Source organism: Rhodamnia argentea, chromosome 4 (assembly GCF_020921035.1).
Source record: "Rhodamnia argentea isolate NSW1041297 chromosome 4, ASM2092103v1, whole genome shotgun sequence".
Classification (NCBI taxonomy): domain Eukaryota; kingdom Viridiplantae; phylum Streptophyta; class Magnoliopsida; order Myrtales; family Myrtaceae; genus Rhodamnia; species Rhodamnia argentea.
The window spans coordinates 16,568,153-16,594,404 of NC_063153.1; the positions used below are offsets into that span (position 1 = coordinate 16,568,153).

At 40.1% G+C, this 26,252-nt stretch overlaps 1 protein-coding gene, 1 long non-coding RNA gene and 1 pseudogene across 3 annotated transcripts; all 3 read right to left on the bottom strand.

Moving 5' to 3' along the window:
* Positions 1 to 92: 92 nt before the first annotated feature.
* On the bottom strand, positions 93 to 3,861 carry LOC115757370 (actin-related protein 6). 2 transcript variants are annotated; one of them, XR_004017323.2, is made up of 9 exons: positions 3,319 to 3,861; positions 2,834 to 3,094; positions 1,754 to 1,958; positions 1,561 to 1,624; positions 1,052 to 1,136; positions 877 to 927; positions 727 to 789; positions 429 to 640; positions 93 to 316 (listed from the first exon to the last, which is right to left on the bottom strand). XR_004017323.2 is itself a non-coding variant. In XM_030697575.2 (8 exons), exons 1-8 carry the CDS (start codon positions 3,816 to 3,818, stop codon positions 511 to 513), a joined length of 1,359 nt encoding a protein of 452 aa, XP_030553435.2. In that variant the 5' UTR covers positions 3,819 to 3,861; the 3' UTR covers positions 93 to 510. The 2 variants fall into 2 exon arrangements, 1 of the variants encoding a protein (XP_030553435.2); XM_030697575.2 differs by having other exon boundaries at positions 93 to 640.
* Positions 3,862 to 12,443: 8,582 nt separating this feature from the next.
* LOC125314916 lies at positions 12,444 to 12,754 on the bottom strand. Its single transcript, XR_007198257.1, has 2 exons — positions 12,582 to 12,754; positions 12,444 to 12,487 (listed from the first exon to the last, which is right to left on the bottom strand). It is a non-coding gene; the product is annotated as an uncharacterized LOC125314916 (long non-coding RNA).
* Positions 12,755 to 17,212: 4,458 nt separating this feature from the next.
* LOC115757367 lies at positions 17,213 to 24,912 on the bottom strand (annotated as a pseudogene).
* Positions 24,913 to 26,252: the final 1,340 nt, after the last annotated feature.

The window sequence follows — 26,252 nt, forward strand, 5'->3', positions numbered from 1 at the left end:
GCTCAATGCCGACCAGGCTGAAATCGCGATCTTCACCGATTTCAGTGTCATCATCTCTGCAGGACGCTAAAGGCAGCAGCGGGCAGCAGTGCCACAACGTCTCTCCCTGGAGCAACCCAGTTGAAATGTTGCTCCACTGGTAGTTACAGAATCCAGAGTCCCTTTTTGAGCTTGATCTGAACACCTCCTCCATTCCAAAGAAATGCTGGATGTTGGATGCGGGAATTATGGGCTAGCTCAGCACCATCATGAGTAAACTGCTCCGATCAGCTGTCAGCACCCACAAAGATCCTCAACCACCTTATCCAATAATCACCTGAAAACAGATTCAACCACAATAAGATGATGTATCCTCGACAGTCCATGCCCTCCATGCCCATTCCTCAAGTATCGTCAGTATGTTTGACTCTGATTTTCTAGTTTCCTACCTTCAACGTCTTCTCAGAGAAGGGACCATAGATGAATGGGTTGTTCATAGTAATCAAGCACGCCGAAACGTTCAATTTCAGCTCAACGAAGGAATCTCCGGCGGCATCGAGCAGATCCCATCTCTTCATACTCAGCTTTTGTGACGCACATAGCTTCAAAATCGGGGCTGGATGCCAATAGTGATCCTCCTCGCCACACACCTAGTATAGGACTAAAGAAAACAGACATTTCATGCAAAAGGAGGGAAACAATAGCATCTTTGGAGTGACAAATGTAACATAGAAGGGAAAAACTTACTCTTGTTGAGTTGTTATCTTAACTTGGTAGTAATCAGGAACAAGAGGCCGGAGTTCTCTTTCTCTGTAGGAAAGTGTCAACACTGTAAGGTGGGTGAAAATGTCTTGCTAGTTTCAACTCAAGAGCAGGTGATGGAAAGAGAAAGCTTACAGTCTCTCAGCAAATTGAGGAAAAAGTGTGCTTCCACCAGTCAATATGATGCTGCAAAATTCAGAAAAAAGAAAAGAAGCATGCAAAAAGAAGTTAACTACTGGTAATTAACAATGGCAAATGCATAGAAGTGAAGCCAGCAGTTCACCATTGCAATGCTCAAAGGATAGAATACCTTTCATAAAGAACGGGATGAAGATGTGGATGGCATGAATTGATAGCTCGAACAATGCACTCTGCCAGTCCAGCCTGATTCATTCCTGAAAAAGAAGGTTCACAATTGCACTTCAATGCCTGATATTTTAATACAGTACTGAACAATAAATGAGAATAGGATCAGATTAGGCACTTCCTCAGACCAAACAAGATGTGATTGACATTTTTAGTAAAAGACAACTGGTAAATGCACCAATATATCGAATCTATACTAAGATGCTGATGAGTAGATTTAAAGCAGTGAACCAATGATGACGGATGCTTACAAATAAAGAAAAAAATGAACAATGGATCAGATTAAGCACTTTCCTAGACCAAATGGGATGTGATTCCTCACTTCCTTAGACTGAACAAGATGTGAATCATGCGATTGACATCACTTAGCGATAGGCACTTAGCAATTCAGCAATACATCAAATCATAACAAAGGCACCAAAGAGCAGGTATAGATAGGAGCACAAAACGCACCCAAATCTGCAGGTTGAAATATCATCTCTGGGACGAGGAATCGCTCATTTGTCAGGTCAAACTCCTGTATATAAGGTAGTAAATATAAGGGAGGTTGCGAAGGAAAATATTTTCTATTTTTTCTCTGTGCAGAAACCAGACATTTACGAATAAAAAAAATCCCCAAAAGAGCTGTAATAGTATACGATATTACATTTTTGGTTAAATCGATTCTCTTTCTGTCTTCCGCAGATTCTGGCTTCTCAACATCAATAATTGTTCCACCTATAAGATGAGACTCATCTGTCGACTTGAGGTATCGTCGTGCTGCTTCTGGGTCTTTCACAAAGCCCTTTGTATGTGAAACTCCATCAGGAAGAACATATGTGCATCTAAAGAGATTATCCCATCCAGGCTTCCTAAAGATGTACAGTTGATTCATGTGAGCTCGCTGAAGTGAAAGTTGTCTACCAAAATGCATTGGTCCAAGTTCTAACACAATTAACTGACTAATCAAAAACTTCTGCTGTACTACTGAGCATTTGATTTCTTGGGGTGGTACTTATTGAGTGCTAAACATAGAGGCACAAAATGCATAGAGAGTAGTTCTAGCACAATCAACTAACTAAGTAATATTGAAAACAACGAGTAAGTTTTATGCCTTATCCCATTGAATAAGCCAACTACATGAATTTTTGTGTCATCACACTCAAGTATCAAGTTTTCTGTAACATCTAATACGTAGCTTCCCCTATGATTCTCTGGAAGATGCAAGCACTCATTATCTTTCATTCCTAATTTAGTGATATTAACTGATATAAATCAATTCAATTCCAGAGGCTATTCGTAATCATATTCCATCCTTCCTGAAGGGCTCAACTACTTGGGCTTCCTTAGTCCTTGACTTTAATTTTGTGCTGAAAAAATCTCTGGATGATACAATAACAGCAGGCATGGCTCGTAGCAAGACAACTCTGTGTGGTTTTGATATCAGTAGCAGCTTAGCCATGTATAGTCATATTGTGGAGCATTAAAAATTTATCCACATTTGCAAACCATTTTTAAGTATAATGCAAACCTTTGTAATTAGCAGACATTTAACTGGGCAAGAACAGATTCAATCTCACTATCTCAAAATTTTCAGGAAACCAACTAGAAGAAATTCTGTTACCATTACCTTCAGAATTCAATAAATTTTCCGAGCAATAAAGCAGAAACAAGCTTAACAACATACATAAGCTGCAGACTATCTTCAACCCATCATAACGAGATGCCTAACAAAATAAAGCATTACCTGGCAAGCTGCAAATCACGGTCAACATCAAGGGAAACAAAGCATAGCTTCTCCTTAACATCGTCCATCAAAAAGCTCTCATCCATAACACTAATCGATCTGTACGACACCAACTCCTTCAAATAATTCGTCAAAGCCTTCCCGCCCAGATCGATCCTCTTCACCCCATAATTCAAAGTAAAGTTCTGAAAAACAGGCACAGCGTGGGTAAAAGAGAACCCGCAATCTACAACAAGACTACACTGTGCCTTGGAGACCAACCTGATACAATGCATAAAGCCGTTACAAAGTGAAAAAGCCATAAACCACTCGAAATTTCCAGCTTTTCAAGATCACCATAAAGGGAAGAGGAAAGCACAAAAAAAGTTATCGAGACTTGAATCATATTCATAACTCCTCCCAGAAGAGAAGTCCTAAACCAACCTATACATCAATTCCAAGCATCCTAATAAAATGAGGAGATGAGTCGAAATGGTAGTGATTACCCTTGTGGGCTCGTGCTGGCCTCGTAGAGATGAACGAGTGCAGCGGAGTCGGCGACGTAGAGGGACTTAAAGTTGAAATCCTCGAAGACGAGCTCGTCGGTGGCGCGTTGGATGGACGGGAGGGTAAAGGGCGGCTCGGTGAGGAGGAGGGAGGAGGAGGACGTGCTGACGCGGAGGTGGTTAGCGAAGAGGTGTGCCCAAATGTCTCGCTGCAGGTCGGCGTTTATGAGGTAGCCGCGATCGATGGGGCGGCGGACGGCGGCGGAGGTGAGGTCGAGGGCGGCGGCGGAGGAGGAGTGGAGGGGGTCGGGGTGGAGGAACTTCTTGGAGGAGAGGGGGCGGAGGAGGCAATTGGGGAGGACGGCGGTGGGGTCGAGATCGCCGCCGTGGCCGGCCTTTATAAGGCCGCCGCCGTTGTCGAGGACCACCACGCTGCACATTGCTCCGGCGAAAGCAGAGATTGACTCGTCAGGTAGTGGGAAGGTGGGGTGAAGTGGCATAGATAGGGACGGTGACGACTGACGAGCAGGATGAGCAAAAGGAACCGGAGCAAAACCGTCCAGACCGGATTTCGGTCCGGTCATAGAAGAGCCGGTCTGGCTCCGCGCTATTTAGCATCCACAGTGGCCTCAGCGCCGTCTCCTACATTTTCCAACATTTCGACCTACTTCGACATGCGACACTTATTGACAATCTGACCCTCTCCGATGTGCGAACGATACGTGATCAGCGCTCTATACATGCCAGCAATACGCGAACCCATCATCCCCGACACGCCATTTAAACATTTAAGGATCAATTTTAAGTATTTTTAATAAATTAAGACTTAAGAATTTAAAATTTATTAAAAATATATATTTAAGTAATATAATCAGATTTGACAAAAAAAAATTTAATATATTCAACAACCCTAAAATTAATATACATAGCTAGTCTGAAAAAATCTTAATTGTAAACCCCTAACAAAAGAAGAAGAAGAAACTCACTACTAATATTATTATTTATATAATAAATTATATTATTTTATATATAACGTGTCCCAACGTATTGAAATTTTCAATTTTTTGATGAATTACGTGTCGAGAAATTTCATCGAGCTCTGCTTCTACTTTGATTGATTGAGGTAACAACCACTCTCTGCCATGCCCATGCACGAGCGAGTGAAACTCTCTCTCTCTCTTCTTGACTGTCGCTTTGTTCGGTCATTAAGAGTAGAAAAAGAAAAGATTAACGATTCGTAGATTAGATTATCATCAACAGTCTGCAGCACACTTAAACCATTTTAGCTAGAGTTTGAAGTTTCAATTAGCCAACATTAGCCTGCCTTGCAGTTTTAATAATTGTACGTTGTTTTTAGGGGCGAAATGACTAGGAAGAGGGACAGATTTTGGGAGTATGCAGAGCAATTAGGCAATCGCTTCAAGTGAAAATTCTGCCATCATGATTTCGCCGGTGGTGGAATGCCAAGGATTAAAGTGACATTTGGCCTGCATTCCTGGTCATGACATTGGTGCTTCCTAATGATGTCCAGGCCATGGTGGCTTTAGAAGCAATTTGCCCTCAAAAGGAAAAAAAAAAGAAGAAATAAATGTGGAATGCCTTCTTTATTCCATGCTCGGCACGAATTTTATCCCCAAATCGAGTATGGAAGTCGTAAGTATGCAAATGCTGTCAAAAAATCTTCTACTTTCCATGAGCCCCTCCAGAAGAGGCTTGTCCAAAATTATCCTGGTACCTACCTGACATTTTGTGCTGCTCATGCCATTCATTTGCTTTTCTATCGTATCTCTCGGATGGCGACGCGACGTTGGATTGGTGAATGATTATCTGCACAAGTATTCTGAGTCCTCGTCATGCTCGTGAAATTCGGAGGCTAAAGAGAACCGAGAGATGTTCTTTAGCCTGAAACTTCAGAATGCTTCAGCGTATTCACAATGCAAAATCGGAGATACGACGTTTGGTTGCCTCTGCTGAATGGAGGCATTTGACACACCCGAGGAAGAAAAAATGAGCAAAGTCGTTTCTGTTGTTGTTAGCCCCAATTTTGGAGCCAAGGCTAGGAGTTGTTGCAGCTTTTGGAACCACTATTTGGAGTTTTTTTTTGCGTATCTCGTAATCCTACAACTTCATACTTGTATGAAGCGATGGAGAGAGTAAAAGAATCTCCGAAGAAGAGGCTTCATGACAGTGATGATGGCAAATATGAGTCGATATGAAAGCTTTACTCTGGAATGCGTGCTAACTAATTCATCCAAATTCATCCGGTGCATGTTGTTGCGGCTTCTCCGAATCCATCATACTTCTTAAAGTGACAATTTTCATGGGAGTGAAGAAATGAAGAGCAGATCAATTTTGTACTGCAAAATATGGTTGCCGACGAAGAAAAAGAAGCTTTCATGGTCCAGGTGCAGCAATACAGCAAACGAGCGTCAAAGTCGTTCACATCTGCAGCAGAGACAAAGTTAAAAAGCATTTCATCACTGTAAGAATTCTTCGTTTCCTTATCAAGTTCCACTATGTTTAAGTTAAGTTGACCCAATACTAATGTAGCCAGAAGGTGATTGTCTCATCATTGTATTCAGAATCTGTCTTTTCTCATTTAGTTGCAACTTTTCAATCTAAAATTGAAAGTTCTACGAAAAGCCACATTAGAATTCTAGAATTAATTAATATCTAACCTTCGTGGAGCATGTGATCTGCAAAAGAAATCCTTCCATACACTTTTGACTGACTCTGAATGTGCATTAATTTCCAACCCAGAGTCGTCATTTCTTAGCTAGTGACTATCTTCTTATGACAGATGAATGGTGGGAATACAATGTTAATGGCCTTCCTGTCCTTCAAAAGTATGCTCTTCTGATTCCTAAGCCAACCCTGTAGTTCTTTTTCATGCTTGGAGTGTCGAAAAGCACCATAAACTTCCCAAATCTGGAAATCCGGTGGATCCCCTATCGGTTAATTGGATGACAATCTGTATGTAAGGGCAAATGCAATGATGATGGACCAGTTTAGAATGTTGGAGTCAGAACCAATGAAACCGATCGATTTCAAACAACTTAGCGACAACCATAATGATTTTGTTGATCTTGAGCAACATTGGAGATGTAAGTCTCTCCATACAGTACTTGAGAATAGCAGTTGAGGCGACATCCACGGAGCAAGCACAGAATGGTAAGGTCACCGAGTTTTTGCTCATTATGTTTGTTTCCTCAAATGCTCTCTATTGCTTGTAAGTTGCAAGTCTACCCTCACACTTATTCACAGAGGCAAAGGTTCAGGGAGATCAAGGAACAGTCATTTGAGTTGCTCTGCTAAGTCCAGAAACTGGACATGTGCACAACGGACCAGGATCAACGGATAAGTTGAATCTTTTCATACTTGAGGGTGATGTTGAGGAAGTTGAGATTACTGGGGAACAATTGGAAAGCCGCACAATATCAGGAGGGTCTGAGGATAGAAAGCCAATTCTATCTTGTGATTTGCTAGTGACCCTAGAAGGAGGGATAGGCAGATTGGGCGATTTCACTTTTTACACAGGATTCGAGAGAGTGGCAAATACGGATTTGAATCCTCTGACATGGCATTTCTATGTCAGGGTTACCATAAAATGAAATCGGGCCGTCCATTTTCATCCCTCGGCCAAGAATGCTCCACGTATTGAGGGGAAGGGAAAATTTTTGGGTGGGGATTTTGTTTGGCAGCCTTCCAAAAATTTTGAATTCCATCATCTCTCATCACATTCGACCCTCCCAACGTAAAAAAAATCAGAAACTTCCTCTCTCCCTAAAAACTCTCTCACACCGATAACCCTCCTCCAAGCCGGCCAACAAGCTTTCTCCGGTGACCTTCCTCCACACCGGCGTCGGAATATTTCTCTCTCCCCTCATCCCCTAATTCCAATCCCAAAAATCAGATACCCAAAATATATTTCCATTTTTGATCGTCCCTTATCCTCGCACCGATGACTTCGCCAAAGAAAGAGAAAAAGGCAAGCCAACTGAAGAAACCAAAAACTCTCTCCCACCGGTGACCCTCTTCCACGCCGGCAAGCGATCTTTCTCCGGTGATCTTCCTCCACACTGGCGTCGGAATATTTCTCTCTCCCCTCAAATAGGGACTCCCTCTCAAATGGATGATGATGGCACAAGGTAATTAATGTCTTTATGAAAGTATGTTAGTTTTTCTTTTGTTTTATTGTTTGTTGTTTAAGTTATTACTTGCATTTCCTTTTTATTGTTGATGCTCTTGTCCATTAATCTTTGCTATTATATATAAGTCTAGAAATTTTTTATATTTGATGGTTTTGAACACCAATGGAGAGATTTCATTGGAAAAATTTCTATCTTTTAATTAGTTGTTTCTTTAATTCTTTTTAGCATTTCAATAATTCAATAAAATCACTATTTTATCTTCTAATGATGCCACTTTGTCCACTATTTTTTTTTTTTTGTGATTTTATCAGTAGTAATGATTGGACTCCATAAGTAGGTATGGAATTTAATGATGTAGATAAGGCGTGGGAGTTTTGGAAGACGTATGCATTGAAAATTGGTTTTGATGTACGTAGGAGAGTTACTAACAAAAGAAAGAACGGTTCCATAACTTCTACATGCTTTTGTTGTGCAAAAGAAGGATGTCAAGGAAAAGATAAACGGCAAGAATTAGTAAAAAAACCTAGGCCTTAAAGGATGATGGACTATCATGCCCGAATGAGAATCATATTAGTTCGAGAGAGTGGTAAATATTGTGTGTATGATTTTGAGCCAAAGCATTTCCATGCACTCCACTTTGCAGAGTGTACTCACTTGATACGGTCACATAGGCAAATAAGCGATATCCAAACTCAGCAAATTGTGTTGGTCGATGATGCGGGCCTCACACAGACAAAGCAACATAACTTGTCTAGTGTATAGGTTGGGGGAAGAGAAAATATTGGTTACACGAGGGTTGATCTAAAAAACTATCTTCGCACTAAACGAAGGAGAGATATGGAGTTTGGAGACGCATGATGTTTATTGATGAACTTCGACAAACGACGGATCTTAGACACATCTTTATTCTATGCTATTCAGCTTGATAGTAATAAACAAATAATAAACATATTTTGGGTAGATTCTAAGATGATTATTGATTATGCCCTTTTTGGCGATATTGTTACCTTTGACACCACATTTTCCACCAATAAAAAGTACAGGCCACTTGGTGTATTTATTAGATTCAATCACCATAGAGAGCTTGTGATTTTTGGGGCTACACTTTTATATGATGAAACCACAGATTCCTTCAAATAGCTTTTTGAAACATTCTTGAGGGCACACAAGAGTACATGCCACTCGATGTAAGCTTCTTCGCAAGCTTCTGCACATAACTTTGGTGGCGAAAGTAATCAAGTTCTTGGAAGTTACAATATACCTCGGGATTTTCACAGTGGTCTACTGAGTAGGTTTGAGGTGTCACAAGATTTGAACATGCCTTCCATGATAGCATCGCTTGGTAACGTGTAATGCGTTATTCTATTTGCACTAAGTTATATTGATATTATCATGCATGCTAATTTCTGATTAAATTAACTCTTTCTATTTCTTCTATTTGACAATCGGGATGTAAGCCTCCTCCAATCTCCGATACACTTATGTGAATTGAAAAAGATCTTGATTCCGTCTGTCAATTGAGTGGGCTTGAGTGCATAATTTTCTTATTATTTTACATTTCATCATGTACTTGCTTATATTAATTTAATTTTTTATTGGGTTGCATTGTTAAGATTTAATCCAACACGTTTCATCATTGTTAAGAACTCAAATCAACCAAAAATTCTAACCCAGCACATACAAAATGCATCATGCAAGCTTTAGCTTGTCAATCTTAAGCTTAAGCAATAACAAAAAAGCACGCAGTGCCTTAGCATTTCTAATCGATGTTAACATTCCTGAAGCCACTAATCATATCTCGATAGTTGTCATTCACCTCCCTTACATAGAGGCGGTCGGTTCCGTGGAACCACCGGTTCCGGTTTCACGAAAAGGTGGAACCGGAACCGGCGATTGAAAATTTCGGTTTCGGTTCTGAACCGGAACCGGCGGTTCCGGGCCGATTCCGGTTCCGAACCGGCGGTTCCGGGCTGGTTCCTGGGCCGATTAATTCCGATTCTTTTTTTAATTTTAATTTTTAAAATAATAAATAATAAAATAAACATAATAAATTATAAATTATAAAATATAATCAAATTGTACATTGTAATAAAATGTGGGAAAAAAATAGAGAGAGGAGGAATGGGCTTGAACTTATTGAATTATCATTAACCGCCTACATATTTTCTTGGGGATAAAAGAATCAAAGCCCATGTAGTTCTTTTACCTTTGATAACTCCAACTTACCTCATCGTCAATCGTCGCTACCCGTTGTGATACCCGTGGCGGTGGTATCTCCAATATCATCACCAAAAAATTTGTGTTCTCGATCTAGCTCTTGGTGTCGAAATTTCGCCCTCGTCCAATCGTCGACACGAGCTTGAGCTTCCACGGGACTCGAGCTTAATCTTGAACGGCGAGAGTCCAAAACTAATCCTTGGCGCTAAATGCTTGTTCAACGCAACCGTTGAAGAAGGGGTTACTAATATCGACGGCGATGAGGGCGCGGTATCGATTTGGTCAACTCTTCCACCACATTAGGATTTCAAAAGCTGTACTATGTTTCGCATCACGAAACTCAAATTGAGTGGTTAAATATTTTTCTAATTTAGAAATACTACCTGTTACCCCTTTTTTTTTTTTTTGCCTACTCTTGAGCATATTATACCCTTTACTAAGTGAATTACCACCTTCGCTACGTGAGGCGGTAGATTGTAAAGATCCGGAATCACTTAAACCATATCTACTACAAAATTCTCCATATAATACTACTATAGATTTTTTAACATCTCCTAGTATATTTGAAATATTTATTGAATCTTCTAAATATAAACAATCATGATAATACACATTCAAATAATCTAGTAAATCATCTAATTTAATACGTGGATCAAAATCAATACCAACTAAATAGACAAGAGGAATTTGCAAATAATAATACAACCATTTTTCTCGCATTACTAAAATAGTTCGAGCTAATTCGGTATCATTTTCATATTCACTAAAAACACTACCAATATTAACACACTTTATTAAAAATAAATGCGTAGTAGGATAATAAATACTAGATAAAGTCTTAGTAGCATCATTAAAAATTTTCAAAAAATCTAAATTTTTTTTGCAAACGTCCCAATGTTGAGGAAGTAAAGCAATTTCAAGAATATTTTGTGAAATAAACATACGTAATAAATCTTTATAATCAAAAGTTTGCCGAAGCAACTCATACTTAGAATTCCAACGAGTCGGAATATCTTTTGGAAATCTTCTTGTCTTTCTCCCATTTTGTTTACAAAATTTTCTCCATGATTTCATAAAATGGGGACGACTCTATAAAAATTTAATTGCACCCTTTATTGGGGCAAGAGAAGTGTCAAGAGTTCGTAAATCATCTTGTACACATAAATTTAAAACATGACAATCACATCTAATGTGAAAAAATTGTCCCCCAAAAGTGGGTTTGCAAATATTTTCTAATTCGGAAATAGAAGCGGTATTTGCGGCGGCATTATCAAAACCAATTGAAAATACTTTATTTATCAAATTATATTCTTCTAAAACTTGTCTAATTATTCTATAAATATTATGAGTGAAATGTCTTTCATAAAAAAACTCGGAATGCAATAAGTCTTTTTGAATAGTCCAATCGTCACATATCCAATGACACGTGACACCTATATAAGAATGAATTTGCCAAGAATCACTCCAAATATCGCTACCTATATGCACCGTCCATTGAATTCAAAAAATTTTGCTAAAGATTTTTTCCTTTTTATAAAGATGAAAAACTTCGCGTTTAAGAGTATTTTTGGAATAGTTTGTGCTTGGGAACCAACGCAGTATTTATCAAATATTTCGTATTAAAATTTTCACCAGTATTAAACGGAGCATGATCAAGGGCAACATATTCAGCTAATGTTTGTTTATAAAGTGCATCGGTGTAACGGAATATATGATGAGGATTAGAAGTGGCGTACCCGAAAATTTGTTATTGCATATTGTCGATCCCCGCTTGCGTGAGATGTTTTTTCGTCAAATGCCGATGGAATGTTCCGTAACCGTCTCCTTTCGTAAATTTATATGTTTGCGAACAATATTTATTTTACATTATACTTACCTTCGCCTTCATCACGTACCTTGTCGAAATGTAGCCACAAGTCGGATGTATTATATCGGCCCTTCCGTTCCGGCTTATTTGCCGTTGACGTTTCTTCGACACCGGTGGGAGGATGAAGACTTTCTTATGTTGGGATGTGCTCGACGTTCGGAATCGGGACATAGTTGATATTATCGTCGTTGTCTTCCCAACATGTATACTCACAAGGATCATATTCGGGAATGGGATACTCGGAATCTCCGCCATCTTGCTTGATTTTCGCTTCCACTTGCCATTTTTTAGAGAATTGATCGGAAATTCAATTGAGAGAATTGAGTTGGGATTGAGAGAATTTGAGCAAACCGAGAGGATTTGAGAGAATTTGAGAGAATTGTTTATGGGATTTGTGAGAAAAATGAAAGGGAGATAATAGGTATTTATAGGCAAAAAATAAAAATAATTCAATTTTTTTTTTTATAAATGGCAACGGCCAATTTGCATGCAACGGCTCTTTGGGCCAACGGCCCAAAGAGCCGTTGGGTGGGGGGAGGGAGGGAAGGGGGGAAGCAGGCCCGGCATGGGGCAAAGAGCCCACTCTTTGCCCCACTGCCACTTTTTTTTTTTTAAAATAATTATGGGTTGGAATCGGCCCGGAACCGGCCCTTGAGGGCCGGTTCCTGTGTCGGTTTGGAACCGTGGACCCGGTCAATGGGCCGATTCCGGGGCCACGGTTCCAAATGGCCACCTCTACCCTTACATTATGTAGCTCATGTACAATTAATCAAAGCAAACATTGGGTATGTTCCAACTCTTGTATGGTCAATCGATACGAACATTCGCTATGTTCCAGCTCCCTTTGAGTTTGTTCTAACTTAAATCGGGTTTGTTCCAACTCCATTTTCAGATCTCTAATTATATTGCTACATCTACTAGGACAAGCATCGTCCTGATTAGACATAACGAGAAACCATATAATTTTTAGATCCATAAACCATTGAAAACTTAAAGTGTTTCATTACAAGAGTAAGCAACTAACATACCTGTTTCACATGTTCAATATTGGGATGAAATCGTGTAGGCAAATGAATTGTCATTGGCAACTCCTTCATATTGAAAAATTTCAAGTACGCCTGTTTTGCGGCTTCTCAATTGTTATATCATTTATAATTTGCATTACTAAAACCACTTACTTGGACTTAAGTTTGAGGCCAACTATCATATATGCTGATATTATGGTCATTGAAACGACATAGTATTCCTTCGGCATTTCAACAAACCTAAAATAGCATAAATAAGTAACATCAAATACCAAGGAGCATTAGCATTCAATTTACAAAGCATTCATTTTACCAAGTATAACATAAAACGTGCCAACACTACAATTTACAAAGCAAAGGTCAAGCAAAATATAAGAAAATGGAAAAATTAAGCTCAAAGACCAATGTCAAACAGAGGAACATACACTAGAAATACTAATACAATTAGTATTGATGAAAAATCTCACCATGTAACAACTTCAGATGGTGTGTTAGAACCCTTATTATACAATGCACCATGCGAACTATTTGATCCAAGGGATCCTACAATATACAAAAAGTTTCCATGAGTAGTGACAAGGAACCGATTACGACTTAAACAACTTGGAATATATAAAAATGTGATCTCACCAACTTGGTGGAATGAAAGAATAACTAGAGTTATATCTTACTACTTAATAACGTAGACTAGATAGAGAACTCATCAACTTTGCAAGTAAAAAATTAAGTACATTCAAAGCCGATCGAGAGAAGACGAAGAGTATAAGTAAGCGTCCCCTGCAAATGTACAACAATATAAATAATTTTATCTCCACAGAAACTACAGAAGCAACAATTGACTAACAATTACTAAGTCAACAAACAGAGCATAATTTTGGGTTAACCAAAAATTTTCTAGTAACAAAAAAAAAAATCAAATATTTCAAAAGCAACTTACCCTGAAAAATTGAAAACCTAGAATTTCAACCCAACAACGCTGCATTTAGAACAAACAAAAGCAAGGGTTCAAAACTATAAGAAAAGGGAAAGAATTGAAAGTAAAAATTGGGTATTTGAAGAATTATGTACCTTTTTCTTCGGTTGCCTTGCCTTTTTCTCTTTGTTCGGCAAAGTCACTGGTGCGAGAATGAGGAACGATAAAAAATGGGAAAATATTTTGGGTTTGTGATTTTTGGTGTTTGAATTAGAGGATGAGGGGAGAGAGAAATATTCCGGCGCCGGTGTAGAGGAATGTCACCGGAGAAAGCTCTGGCCGGCATGGAGGAGGAGGGTCATAAGTGGGAGAGAGTTTTTGGGGAGAGAGGAGGTTTTTGTTTTTTTGGGTTGCAAGGGTCGAATGTGATGAGAGAGGATGTGATTCACAATTTTTGGAAGGCTGCCAAAAAAAATTCCCACCCAAAAATTTTTCCTTCCTCTCAATCTGTGACGTAGAAGAGCATTCTTGGCCAAGGGATGAAAATGGACAGCCCGATTTCATTTTATGGTAACCCTAACATAGAAATGCCATGTCGGGGGATCCAAATCTGGCAAATATAGGCTTGGATTTAAGGTTGCCTTGTAGATGCTATGCCACTGTGCATATTCGTGGGGCCTTATCCGAGGCTTTCGCTGTTGAAGATAACCGTGGAGAACGTGAGTCTTCAAAGCAACTGCTATTTGTCTAGTCTTTGTTTAAAACACACCATCTAAAACTACTACGGACAGCTAGTATCCGGAGTTGTGTAGGCTGTACTTTTTAAAGACAATGCTAGAAAATCAATTAGTCATTCTTATGCTAGAACCTTTTCGGCAAGCAATTTAACATTAGAGGAGATTTGTAATGCGGTACTTGTTGGGAAGTTTCTACTGCTTATGCAAGGGTGGACAAGTGCACAAACAATTGACAGGGGCTGGCATTGTCATAGTCCGAGATTTTGTCGACCTTCTTTATTTGGATCAATCAAGACTGAGAAATGTAAAGCCCCGCCTTAGGTAGTGCTGCAACATTAAATCTTTGTTTTCGTATACATAGTTCTCAATGAATTATTTGAATCTCCGATGCTATGTGGAGCCATATTCTGGAGCATGCCACATTATGCGTCTCGCTGCCGAAGAGCATGTTTACTATTTCGATGAAGGCCAATCCAAGGGCATTCGTTTCAACTGGAACTATGAGCTCAAAGGACTCATCCGTGATGGACAATTCCTCGGTGTGGAATCACTCTGCAGAGATCAAACGGTTAGGCTTGAAGCGTTGTCACAATCTGCCACATTCATGATTATTGAGCATACTTAGATGCAAAGAAACCAAAGCTTTCAAGCTTTAATCTAAGGATCAGACAAACAAACAAAACTAATATTGACATGACATTGGCATGGTTTAATGACAATTTGCAGCTTGTTTCATGTGTGAATTGTAGTAGAGAAAATTTTAGCGATCTTATCAACTAGATGCGAACTCAATCACCGCCGAAGAAATCCTCGAGGGCGTCAACACTGAACTTCGTGGAACTCATGGTATGCAGCAAGACGCTCATTGCCTTGGTTGACACAGGGGCGGCAAACCTATTTCTCTCAAGCGAAGTGGCTAAGAGATTGGGACTCCGCGTGGAACCCACTAAACATTTCTTCAACACACTGAACTCAGAAGACTAGCCAGCTAATGGCATTGCTAGAGGCGTCAAGATTCAAGTTGGCGGTTGGAAAGGAAAGTTTGACTTCGAGGTAATTCCGCTCGACAATTATGATCTCATACTGGGTATAGATTTCTTTGACAAGGCTCAAGCAATGGTTGACCCGAGAACCAAGTCGATCATCATCATCGATCCCGATTACCCATTGATCGCAACAATGTTCAATGGGGTGAAAGAAACAAAAAATATCAACACGATTCGACTCGTGGAGAGTAAAGCAAGAGTTGAGGCGTCGCTTGAGTTAAGCGCAAACACCCGACCTTTGGAGAAGCCAAAGGAAAAGTGGGAGCTGCCCACGTAAACACAAAACACTCTGCCAATCAGTGTGTTGTTTCCAAAGCTGGAAGACATTGATGCGGCCAAGACAAAGAACGAGTCGCCGATGACTCATGAAGCGGTCGAAGCATCGAAGAAACCTCAAGTCTCGAAGCCGAAAAAGAAGTGCTCACGCAATCGAAAGAACAAAAACCAAAAGAAGCCTACAATCCAAGAGAAGGATGCGGGAGGCCAAAAGAAAAATTCCGCTACGTAAATCAACCCTTAGCCAAGAGCACCGAGGACGGCACTCACATGGGTAGAGAAAAATAACACGGGCTGAGACTTTCATGCCCCAACCGGTCGTGAATATGGCTGCGATGATCCCCCAAGATTCTCCGTGTATTGGTCCCCTAGGGTTTGTCTAGGGTTTTCTACTATATTATAAAAGGTTCTCGGGGACGGGCGAGCCAGTAATTTACCTTGTGTTATGGAACCTTCCTAATAAATGTTGGTGGTTAGAAAGATGGAAGATGAGATCTTAAGCTGTTAGATGAGATAGAGATTTACGGTTGTAATTCAAGGTCCCCTGCTATATAAAGAGAAGTCCTCTATGTTATTTGACATCCACAAATCAATATCACAAAACATTTCTCCCCAAAGTCTCTCTCTAGAGTTTCCTCTCTCTATGAAGACCCATGTGAATTAAAGACAGAAGGCTTCAACGATACAAAGAGATCCATGTGAATTAAAGACAAAAGGCTTAGCTCGGGCGCTTCAATGATACAAAGGAAGCCCGAGTCGCCGCATGGGTCAATCCCAAACTCTACGGCCGTGACACTTGAATGTGAGAGAACTCTCTCTTTGAACCCATTCTACAGGTTTACCTCAAATTCCAGTCGAAAATCGCCTACCAAAATTATGACCAAACCCCATAATATCATGAGACATTGGATTTAGATTTGATCGGGTTGCTTTAACGCGCTACTAAATTGGCTACAGTTTGTTTCCCATGATACAAGGAATAGCGAGAACCATGAACAAGGTACAGTGTCTCATAGCATGAGCACCATGCCGATGATAGATGTCCTGACTTCTCTTTTTCCGCTTGAACAGGACCTGGAAAATGGAGCCACTCAGCATTTCCGTGAAAGGTTCCATTAAATGCAGACATAGATCAATTAGAGACATATGAGACTCTTGTAAATTGAAAAGTTCTATTAGGATCTAAGAATAATATCAAACCATCACACAGTCTTTAAATGTGTGTACGACTTTACAATTGATTTTCGATAAAAGATGCATCCAGTTAGAAGCATCCTTGACTGGCAAGAAATGACTAGAAAGGGTTGAAACCAACCTGTCCAACCAATTTAAGTATCACTATTGGGTCAACATGACGAATGAAAACTACAGTAGAGAAGTCACAGTTACGAGATATTAGGCTGGACCTTCAAATCTTGTTGTGTGCATCCATTGACGGCCAAGTTACAACTTACCCTGAAGAAGATAGCTCTGTTGCCTGCTGACTAAACATCAGAGCTTGAAGGTGTAGTCTTTTTCGGAAAAGTTGCATTGGCTTTTACATCCCTTTAACTTTGCATTTTACAACAATACTGCAGAAGCAAAGTTATCTATGTTTCTCTACTAGCAAAGTCATCTCTCTTTTTCTATTCATTTGAAAGCTAGAAGTCTGAAAAGGCAAAGTTATCTAAGTTTCTCTACTAGCAAAGTCATCTCTCTTTTTCTATTCATTTGAAAGCTAGAAGTCTGAAAAGGGCAAACTTCTTTTCAGAAAGAATGAACATGTTTCACCCTTGCGCCACTTAAAGTCATTCATCATCTTGCTCTTCTTTGCAATTATCACCCTCCTTTTCAAGATCCGATCCCAAAAGTAACTGTCTATTTTCCATGCCAATGTCAAGGCTACCGTGCAAGGACAGCTGATCCATTCGGACATTCTTCCTCTTGTAGTTCCAAACGAGCATTGAAATGTAACCCCGAGGGGACAGAAGAGCTTGCTCACGAATGCAACTCCTCTGCTCTTCCAAAGTCTACGAGTCATCAAAGCTTATGTATGCCATTAATGCCTTCTCATCTCCAATTACATGGGAAAGGAGAATAATCAGTTTCAGGAACAAGAGACATTCTAGGATACTGTAGAGCATTGATAGGCTCAGCAAGACCCATCCTCAGCAAATTATGGTAGTCATGAGACTGTCCTTTCTTTTCCTTTAATGGACGACTCAGATTTCTTGCACCAATCTTGTACACCTTAGCTCGCGAATGGAGTTTGTACTTGGCAGCATATAGCTTTGCAAGAGAACCACTAATTATGTAGGAACAGAGGTTCCCAATTTTCATCCGGTAGTCAGCATATCGATAGCACTCAACCATTGTGGACAAAAACTTTTTAGTTTCCACATTTGTGTGAGCCTGCGTGGCATGGAACATTCTGAAACAAGTTTGTAGATCAGGAACTTTATGTTCCTGAACGGCCTGATACATTGCTTCAAGCCCGCTGTGACTGACAAAAGGGTGCCCACATCCTTCTTGCTAATTATCTTTCCCCCAGTCGCAGTGTAACATAAAGTTGGATAGACAACCCTCCAGCACAAGACATGATCAAGGAACATTATGCCCTTCATGATCTACTCGATAGGGAGGCTCTCATTGTCAAGCTTAAGCATATATTTCTGATCACAAAATTCTATCAATTGCTTTCTCGATGTTGCCGCATATGCTCTCGGGCCCCAAACACCAATCAAAATGTGACCACCATATTGCACATAGTCCATCTTCCGAGTTTTATCAGGGCCACTTGTCAGAACAAACTCTGGCCAAGATGTATCCCCGGTGCTCTTCCCCTTCTGGGCTATTCCATATGACGTCACTCTTAGATGGACGATGAAATTCCGTTATCTTACTCTCCATCGAACGGTCTAACTCATCAAGGCATATATTAGCCAAAAGTGGGCTAAGAATTCCACAATCTCCACAATTAGGAAGCTTCCCCGCTTCGTCGGGTGCAAACCCGAAAAATGTGTCTAACCAGTAAGGGTGGGGCTTTGGTTCATCTTCTGCTAACACCCTCTTCTTTTGATACTTCCTCTTCTTCTTTTTCTTCTGTTCACCATCATCGGGCTTACTCGTTATGACTGTTGTTATTAACGCTGCCTTCACCAAAACAGCTATCTTCTTATCTCTAACATCCCTCATCAACAACCTACAACTAACCCAACCTTCATCCCATCCAATATGGTACTCAAATACTCCTTTATATACCACAAATACCCTGCAAAATTCCTCCACATCACCCTCAACACCGTATGTGCATTCCTCCCAGGCCTAAAAGCAAATGACTTCTGTGAAAACCTGGCTTCATAAATTGGCTCCAAAATCATCAACAAAACCTCCTGCCCGATCTTATCCTGAAATGGGGTCGGCTGTGTGGTAGTCAAGATAGCCTTAATCTTCCTCTTCGATAATGACTGATACTCCATCTTATCCCTTGGTGACTTAATGAAAAACTCCAACCCAGAACCCCATCTAAACCTATTATCAAGAACAGCATTTCCCAGTGCCAACAAGTTGTCCAGCTCAGCTCTCCGGATTGAACTCTTAGGCACATAGGAACCAGTCTCATCGATGCGGGCCTTTTGATATGCCATCACCCATAACTTGAACCTTCTGAGATAAGAACTCAAACTGGTAGAAATTCTATCAGGTTCTTTGAAGTTCTCGATCCACATTTGTGAACAAACAGACACCCCATCTTCTTTTATCATCACCCCCATGACGGTGCGTCGGAGTGTCCTTCCTTATCTGCCTTGGCTATTTGCAATCTGATTCTCTTGAAAGGGAAAACCAAAACAAAAGAAAACCGCCATCTCTCAAATCCAAAGGACTACAATGAGAGCCAAAAACATTCCGACTGGTACCGATGGTAACATGCAAGTTCTTGAGAAATTGTCGAGTCAACAAAGATATGCCACTACGCATTTCAGATTAAACTTATCACACTCGGAACTATTCTTGCGTCAGCAACTCCCAAAAAACCACCGAGAACAGGGGCAAAGGAAAAATTGCTTCTTGAGCATGAAAAGTAAAGAACCTGCCATGAGCCAGGTTGCCAAAATCCCTCGTTGGCCTGCGAATAATCTCTCTACTACAGCAATCTCTAAACCGGAACTTTATCTGAGCTGATTGTACGAATGCTGCAACAGAAGAAGAGTTAACATCAGCTCAAACAATCCGGAACGCATATACCAGAGGACAACAATTTCAGAATAAACCATGTCATCGAACCAATGTTAACTTGCTCGCACAAGGACATAGAGCAGCTCTTAAATGCTGGAAGAATTCTAATGAAGTAAGGAACCTTTCGAAAAGCTCTGTTCGATTAGCTGAGACAGAAGAACACGAGTAGCGAAGAGCCTAGGGAAGGACCGATTTCACTCACCTTCATTCCCGCGATATCGAAGCAGCAAGCAGAGCATTAATGGAAGGGAACTCCAACACATAAGCATTCACTTTCTCGAGAAAAGTCGAATAGAAAACTTTACTAGCTGGAACGCACGTCCCGCAAAGAGGAAGAAGAAGAAGAGGTGAAGGAAGAGATGGGAAGGGGTTGTGCCGATAGGGTCAGACGGAATGGCGAAGGATTAATCTCCGGCAAGACTGAGGGGTTGTGGAGCGAGGGTTGTGTTCGTATCGAAGTGGTGACTGTGAAGGAGGGTTTTTAGCCATTTGAGCTTTTAGGGTGTCGTTCTGGACGTGTTGGTTAGGGCATGGAGGAAAAGGACTCGCTGTTTTGCTCCAAAGGTCTTGAGACAAGGTTTCGTTTTAAGCTGGATTTTAAGCAAATCTTCTTCATTTTTTGCATCGGATGGCAAATTCAGGAAAAAAAAGTGTGCTTCCACCAGTCAATATGATGCTGCAAAATTCAGAAAGAAAGAAGAGCACACATAAAGTAGTTAACTACTGGTAATAAACAATTGCAAATGCATAGAAGTGAAGCCAACAGTTCACCATTGCAATGCTCAAGGGACAGAATACCTCTCATTAAGAACAGGATGGAGATATGGATGGCATGAATTGATAGCTCGAACAATGCACTCTGCCAGTCCGGCCTGATTCATTCCTGAAAAAGAAGGTTCACAATTGCACTTCAATGCCTGATATTTAATACAATCCTGAACAATAAATGACATAAGGATCAGATTAGGCACTTCCTCAGACCAAACAAGATGTGATTGACATTTCTTATTAAAAGACAACTGGTAAGTGCACCAATACATCGAATCCTCACTAAGATACTGAAGAGTAGATTTAAAGGCAGTGGAACCAATTGTGAAGGATGTCAACCAAATAAAGACAAAAAATGACCAATGGATCAGATTAAGCAATTTCTTAGGCCAAACACGATGTGATTTATCACTTGCTTAGACTGAACAACATGTGATTGACATCTCTAGGCACTTAGCAATTCACCAATACATCAACTCGTAACTAAGGTACCAAAAAGCACCTTTAAAAGATAGGAGCACAAAACGCACCCAAATCTGCAGGTCGAAATATCATCTCTGGGACAAGGAATCGCTCATTTATCAGGTTGAACTCCTATATAGGAGGTAGTAAATATAAGGGAAGTTCCGAAGGCTTCGCAATATCTTCTATATTTTTCTCTATGCACACACCAGACAAACGAATACAAAAATCCACAAGTCAGCTGTAATGAATATCCGATATTACGTTTTTGGTTAAGTCGATTCTCTTCGTCTTCTGCAGATTCTGGTTTCTCAACATCAATAATTGTACAGCCTTATGTAAGATCAGACTCATCTGTCAAATTGAGGTTGTGTCGTGCTGCTTCTGGGTCTTTGACAACCCTTTGAATGTGTGACTCCATTGGGAAGAACATATGTGCATCTAAAGAGATTATACCGTCCAGGCTTCCTAAAGAAGAACAGTTGATCCAGGTGAGCTCACTGAAGAGAAAGATGTCTACCAAAATGGATTGGTTGAAGTTCTAACACAATTAACTAACTAACCAAAAATTTCTGCTGTACAAAATTGAGTGCTAAACATAGAGGCACAAAATGCATAGAGAGAAGTTCTAACACAACCAACTAACTAAGAAACAGTCAAAACAACAACTTAGTTTTATGCATTATCCCATTGAGTGAGCCACCTATATTCATTTTTTGTGTCATCATACTTAAGTATCATGTTTTATGTAACATCTAGTACCCGGCAGCTTTCCTTATGATTCTTTGGAAGATTTAAGCACTCAATATCTTTCATTCCTAATTTAGTGATATTAACTGATATAAATCAATTCAATTCCATAGGCTATTCATAATTATATTCCATGCTTCCTGAAGGGCTCAGCTACTTGGGGTTCCTTAATCCTTGACTTTAATTTTGTGCTGAAAAAATCTCTGGGTGATATAGTAACAACTACATGGCTAGTAGCAAGACACTCTTTTTGGTTTTGCTACCAGTAGCAGCTTAGCCATGTATAGTCATCTTGTGGAGCATTAAAAATTTGTCCACATTCACTAACCATTTTTAAGCATAATGCAGAAACAAGCTGAACTCCATACATAAGCTGCCAGACTATCTTCAACCCATCATAATGAGACGTCTGAACAAAATAAAGCATTACCTGGCAAGCTGCAATCACGGTCAACATCAGTCCACTGAACCCTGACTCACTTTGTTTTCCATTTGCAGAAGTAGCAGTCGACAAAAGGGAATTGCATCAGCTTCATGTTTTTCTGATTAACTTCTTGGGCAAGAGAAGCACACCACACTAGTATGAAACCATACTATATATCACAGAGCTGACTAGTTGAAGGATTCCTTCAAAGGAGAGTGCTCTAGTGAAAGTCTCAAGTATTTGATAGGCAAATCCCCAAACTAAAACCTCTCATCCGGGTCATTTCATTCCAAACAGCAGCTCAAATTCCTTAAGTATATTTCAGTTCTCGCAAGGTTTCAGAATAGAAGACTTGAAAGATATTCAGAATTTCCCTCAAATAAGCCTCACAGGGCATAGAATAGAAGACTTGAAAGATATTCAGAATTTCGCTCGAAGATATAGAGCTTCCATTCCTCAAAATCAGCACATGGTCAACAAAACACATATACGTCGATTTAGCTTTAGAGCTTTTTGGACGATATGAAAAACCCGCTGCTCAGAATCTTAAGACGAAATAGTTTGGGCGTGAATTCACTTCGGAGTTCACCGAAGGATTGGAATTCTCATTCGACTCCAGTTGGATATTCTGGTTAACGCGCAAAATACGTCAATAGTCAATTGACATCAAATATAATATCTAAATATATAAAATCCTGAAAATAATACCTCCACGGAAACCTTCCCTTCGGTGTGGAAGACTACCTCCTCTTGAGTCTCAGCCAAGAGGTACCTGGAATCCCTCTCACACATTTCTTGGGTAGCCATTACACTTAAATAAATTAAAAATGAAAGTGAGATATAAAGAGCAAGACGGGAGAGAGGTAGGGCATCGCTCCCTCTCTCACCTTCAAACTCACTTACCTCTCTCCTGTCTCCTTCTTCATATCTCACTCCCGACTTCTCTCGATATCTCACTTTCATTTTTAATTTATTTAAGTGTAATGGCTACCCAAAAAATGCGTGAGGCGGATTCCAAGCACCTCTACCGAAGAGGAGATAGTCTCGGACACCGAAGGGGAGATTTCGGTGGAGATATTATTTTCAAGATTTTATATATCTAGATATTATATTCGACTTCAATTAACTATCGACTTACTTTGCGCGTTAACAACCAGAATATTCAATCGGAGTCCAACAAGAACTCCAATTCTTCACCGAACTCCAAAGTGAATTCGCGCCCAAACTATTTCGTCTTAAGATGCCGAGCGGGTTTTTCATATCATCTAAAAAGCTCTAAAGCTAAACCAACGCATATGTGTTTTGCTAACGATGTGCTAATCTTGAGGAACGGAAGCTCTATATCGCCGAGGGAAATTTTGAATATCTTTCGAGTCTTGAGGAATGGAAGCTCCATCTCTCTGAGGGAAATTTTGAATATCTTTCGAGTCTTCTATTCTATGACCTGTGAGGCTTAAGAACTGAACTATATACTTAAGGAATTTCAGCTGCTATTTGGATTGGAATGAAATGACCCAGATGATAGGTTTTGTTTTGAAGATTGCCTATTGGGACAACTTTCAACTGCTATTTGGATTGGAATGAAATGAGATAGGTTTTGTTTTGAGGATTTGCCTATCAAATACTTGGACTTTCACTAAAGCAGTCGGGTGTGGTGTGCTTCTCTAGCCCAAGAAGCGAATCAGAAAAGCAGGAATCTAGTGCAACTTCCTTTTGTCAACTAAGAAGTCAGGGTGAACTGGAGTGATATGTTTTTCCCATGAAAGAAGGTAGACTAGAACTGAAACAAGTTCATCAATGGACTTGAGCTGCTGCTGTGAAACTGATCTAGATGTTGCTTACTAGTTCTTAGATCTTCTTGCGTAGCTTGAGTGAGAAATTACTTGCTCAAGGATCTGTTCATTCCGCTTGTAATCAGCAGACATTTAATTTGGGAAAGAAGAGATTTGATCTCACTATCTCAAAATTTTCAGGAAACCAACTACTGACTGAAATTCTGTTACTTACCATGACCTTCAGAATTCAATAAATTTTCCGAGCAACAAAGCAGAAACAAGCTGAACTCCATACAAAAGCTGCCAGACTATCTTCAACCCATCATAATGAAAAATAAATAAGCCTTACCTGGCAAGCTGCAAATCACGGTCAACATTAAGGGAAACAAAGCATAGCTTCTCCTTAACATCGTCCATCAAAAAGTTCTCATCGACACCAACTCCTTCAATAATTCGTCAGCCTCCCACCCAGATCGGTCCTCTTCACCTCATCATTCAAAGTAAAATTTCAGAAAAACAGGCACCGCGTGGGTAAAAGAGAACCCGCAATCCACGACAAGACTACAATGTGCCTTGGAGACCAATATGATACAATGCCGAAAGCCGTTACAACGTGAAAGGCCATAAACCGCTCAAAATTTCCAGCTTTTCAAGATCACCATAAATGAAAGAGGAAAGCATAAAAAATTATCAAGACTTCAGCTTATTCAAGTCAACTTTGATACTTTAATAGCTTTGTTCAATCAACAAAAAGCCATGACGAGAACCTCAGAATCATACTCATAACTCTTCCCAGAAGAGAAGTCCTAAACCAACCTGGTAGAGATGAGTCGAAAATTGTAGTGATTACCCTTGTGGGCTCGTGCTGGCCTCGTAGAGATGAACGAGTGAAGCAGAGTCGGCGACGCAGAGGGACTTAAAGTTGAAGTCCTCGAAGACGAGCTCGTCGGTGGCGCGTTGGATGGAGGAGACGGTGAAGGGCGGCTATGTGAGGAGGAGGGAGGAGGAGGTGGTGCTGACGCGGAGGTGGTTGGCGAAGAGGTGGGCCCAAATGTCGCGGTGCAGGTTCGGCCTTTATGATGTATCCGCGGTCGACGGGGCCGCGGACGGCGGCGGAGGAGTGGAGGGGGTCGGGGTGGGGGAACTTCTTGGAGGACAGGGGGCGGAGAAGGCAGCTGGGGAGGAAGGCGGTGGGGTCGAGATCGCCGCCGCCGTTGTCGATGACCACCACGCCGGACATTTCTCCGGCGAAAGTAGAGAGCGACTCGTCAGATAGTGGGAAGTGGAGGAGAAGTGTGGCATATATAGGGACGGTGACGAGCAGAGTGAGCAAAAGAATCGCAACGGAAACCATCGAGACCGAATTTCGCTCCGATCCTGGGGCGACGATCTGGTTGGGTTACTACCAAATCGGAACCGATGCTAGTTTTACGGGTGAGCAAAAGGATCGGAACGGATCATGGGATCGAGTATTTCTTTTAATTTTATTTTTATTTTTTAAATATTGTTAAAGAAGCCATTTGAATTTTTTTTATTTATAATGATACTCTTACACATTTAAAATGTGAATATGTGTTTCAAGCACATAAAGTCGGTTCCACTGGATCTTTCGAAAACGAAACCGAACCAATTCCAAGCACCTTCAATCAAGTCTTCAATTTCTGGGTGGAATCAGATTGGATCGAATCAAAAACCGATCACCCTTAATGATGAGGCCCCTAATTGATTAAGCTGCCCAAAATTAATTAAGCTTAGGATCCCTTTTTTCGTAAGAAATGAATTACTTAAAAAATATTTAAAAAATGATAGTTTATATCGCCTAAAATAATTAGTCGATACATATTTTTTTCATTATTAATAATAATTTATGTTATAATATTTTCATACACGATGAAAATATTTTTTTCTGTTCATTTTTTTTAATTGATCATTTATGAAAAAAATATTTTCCGAACCACTCATTTTTTTCAAAACAAACATAGCATTAATCAATGGATTATCTTTAATAATTGCACGGTATGTATGGGTTGAGGAGTTGTTGTTGCCGGAAATTAATCGCGCGCTCGATATACATCAGTATTATCCAAGTATAATTGTAAATGTACTAGTTTTATTGCGTCTCACGGACTCATCACCTCCAATGAAAAAGGGCAGGATGAATTTAGGTTAAAATTCCATTTAAATCCTTATTTAATATTTTTCAAACATTCGTGCTAAAAAAAAGTTCAAATTGCAAATTGCGGAATTTGTACATATTAAGAAAGAGAAGTGATTAACTTTTTATGTCCAACATCGGATTTGCTAAAAT

What these genes read in the sequence shown, in the direction of transcription:
- LOC115757370 (XM_030697575.2), bottom strand. Translation starts at nt 3,818, where the DNA reads ATGCCACTTCACCCCACCTTCCCACTACCTGACGAGTCAATCTCTGCT. An exon ending in CGTGATTTGCAGCTTGCCAG is followed by an intron (nt 1,959 to 2,833) that starts GTAATGCTTTAT and finishes GTACATCTTTAG; the next exon opens with GAAGCCTGGATGGGATAATC. An exon ending in ATTTCAACCTGCAGATTTGG is followed by an intron (nt 1,137 to 1,560) that starts GTGCGTTTTGTG and finishes CTTCTTTTTCAG; the next exon opens with GAATGAATCAGGCTGGACTG.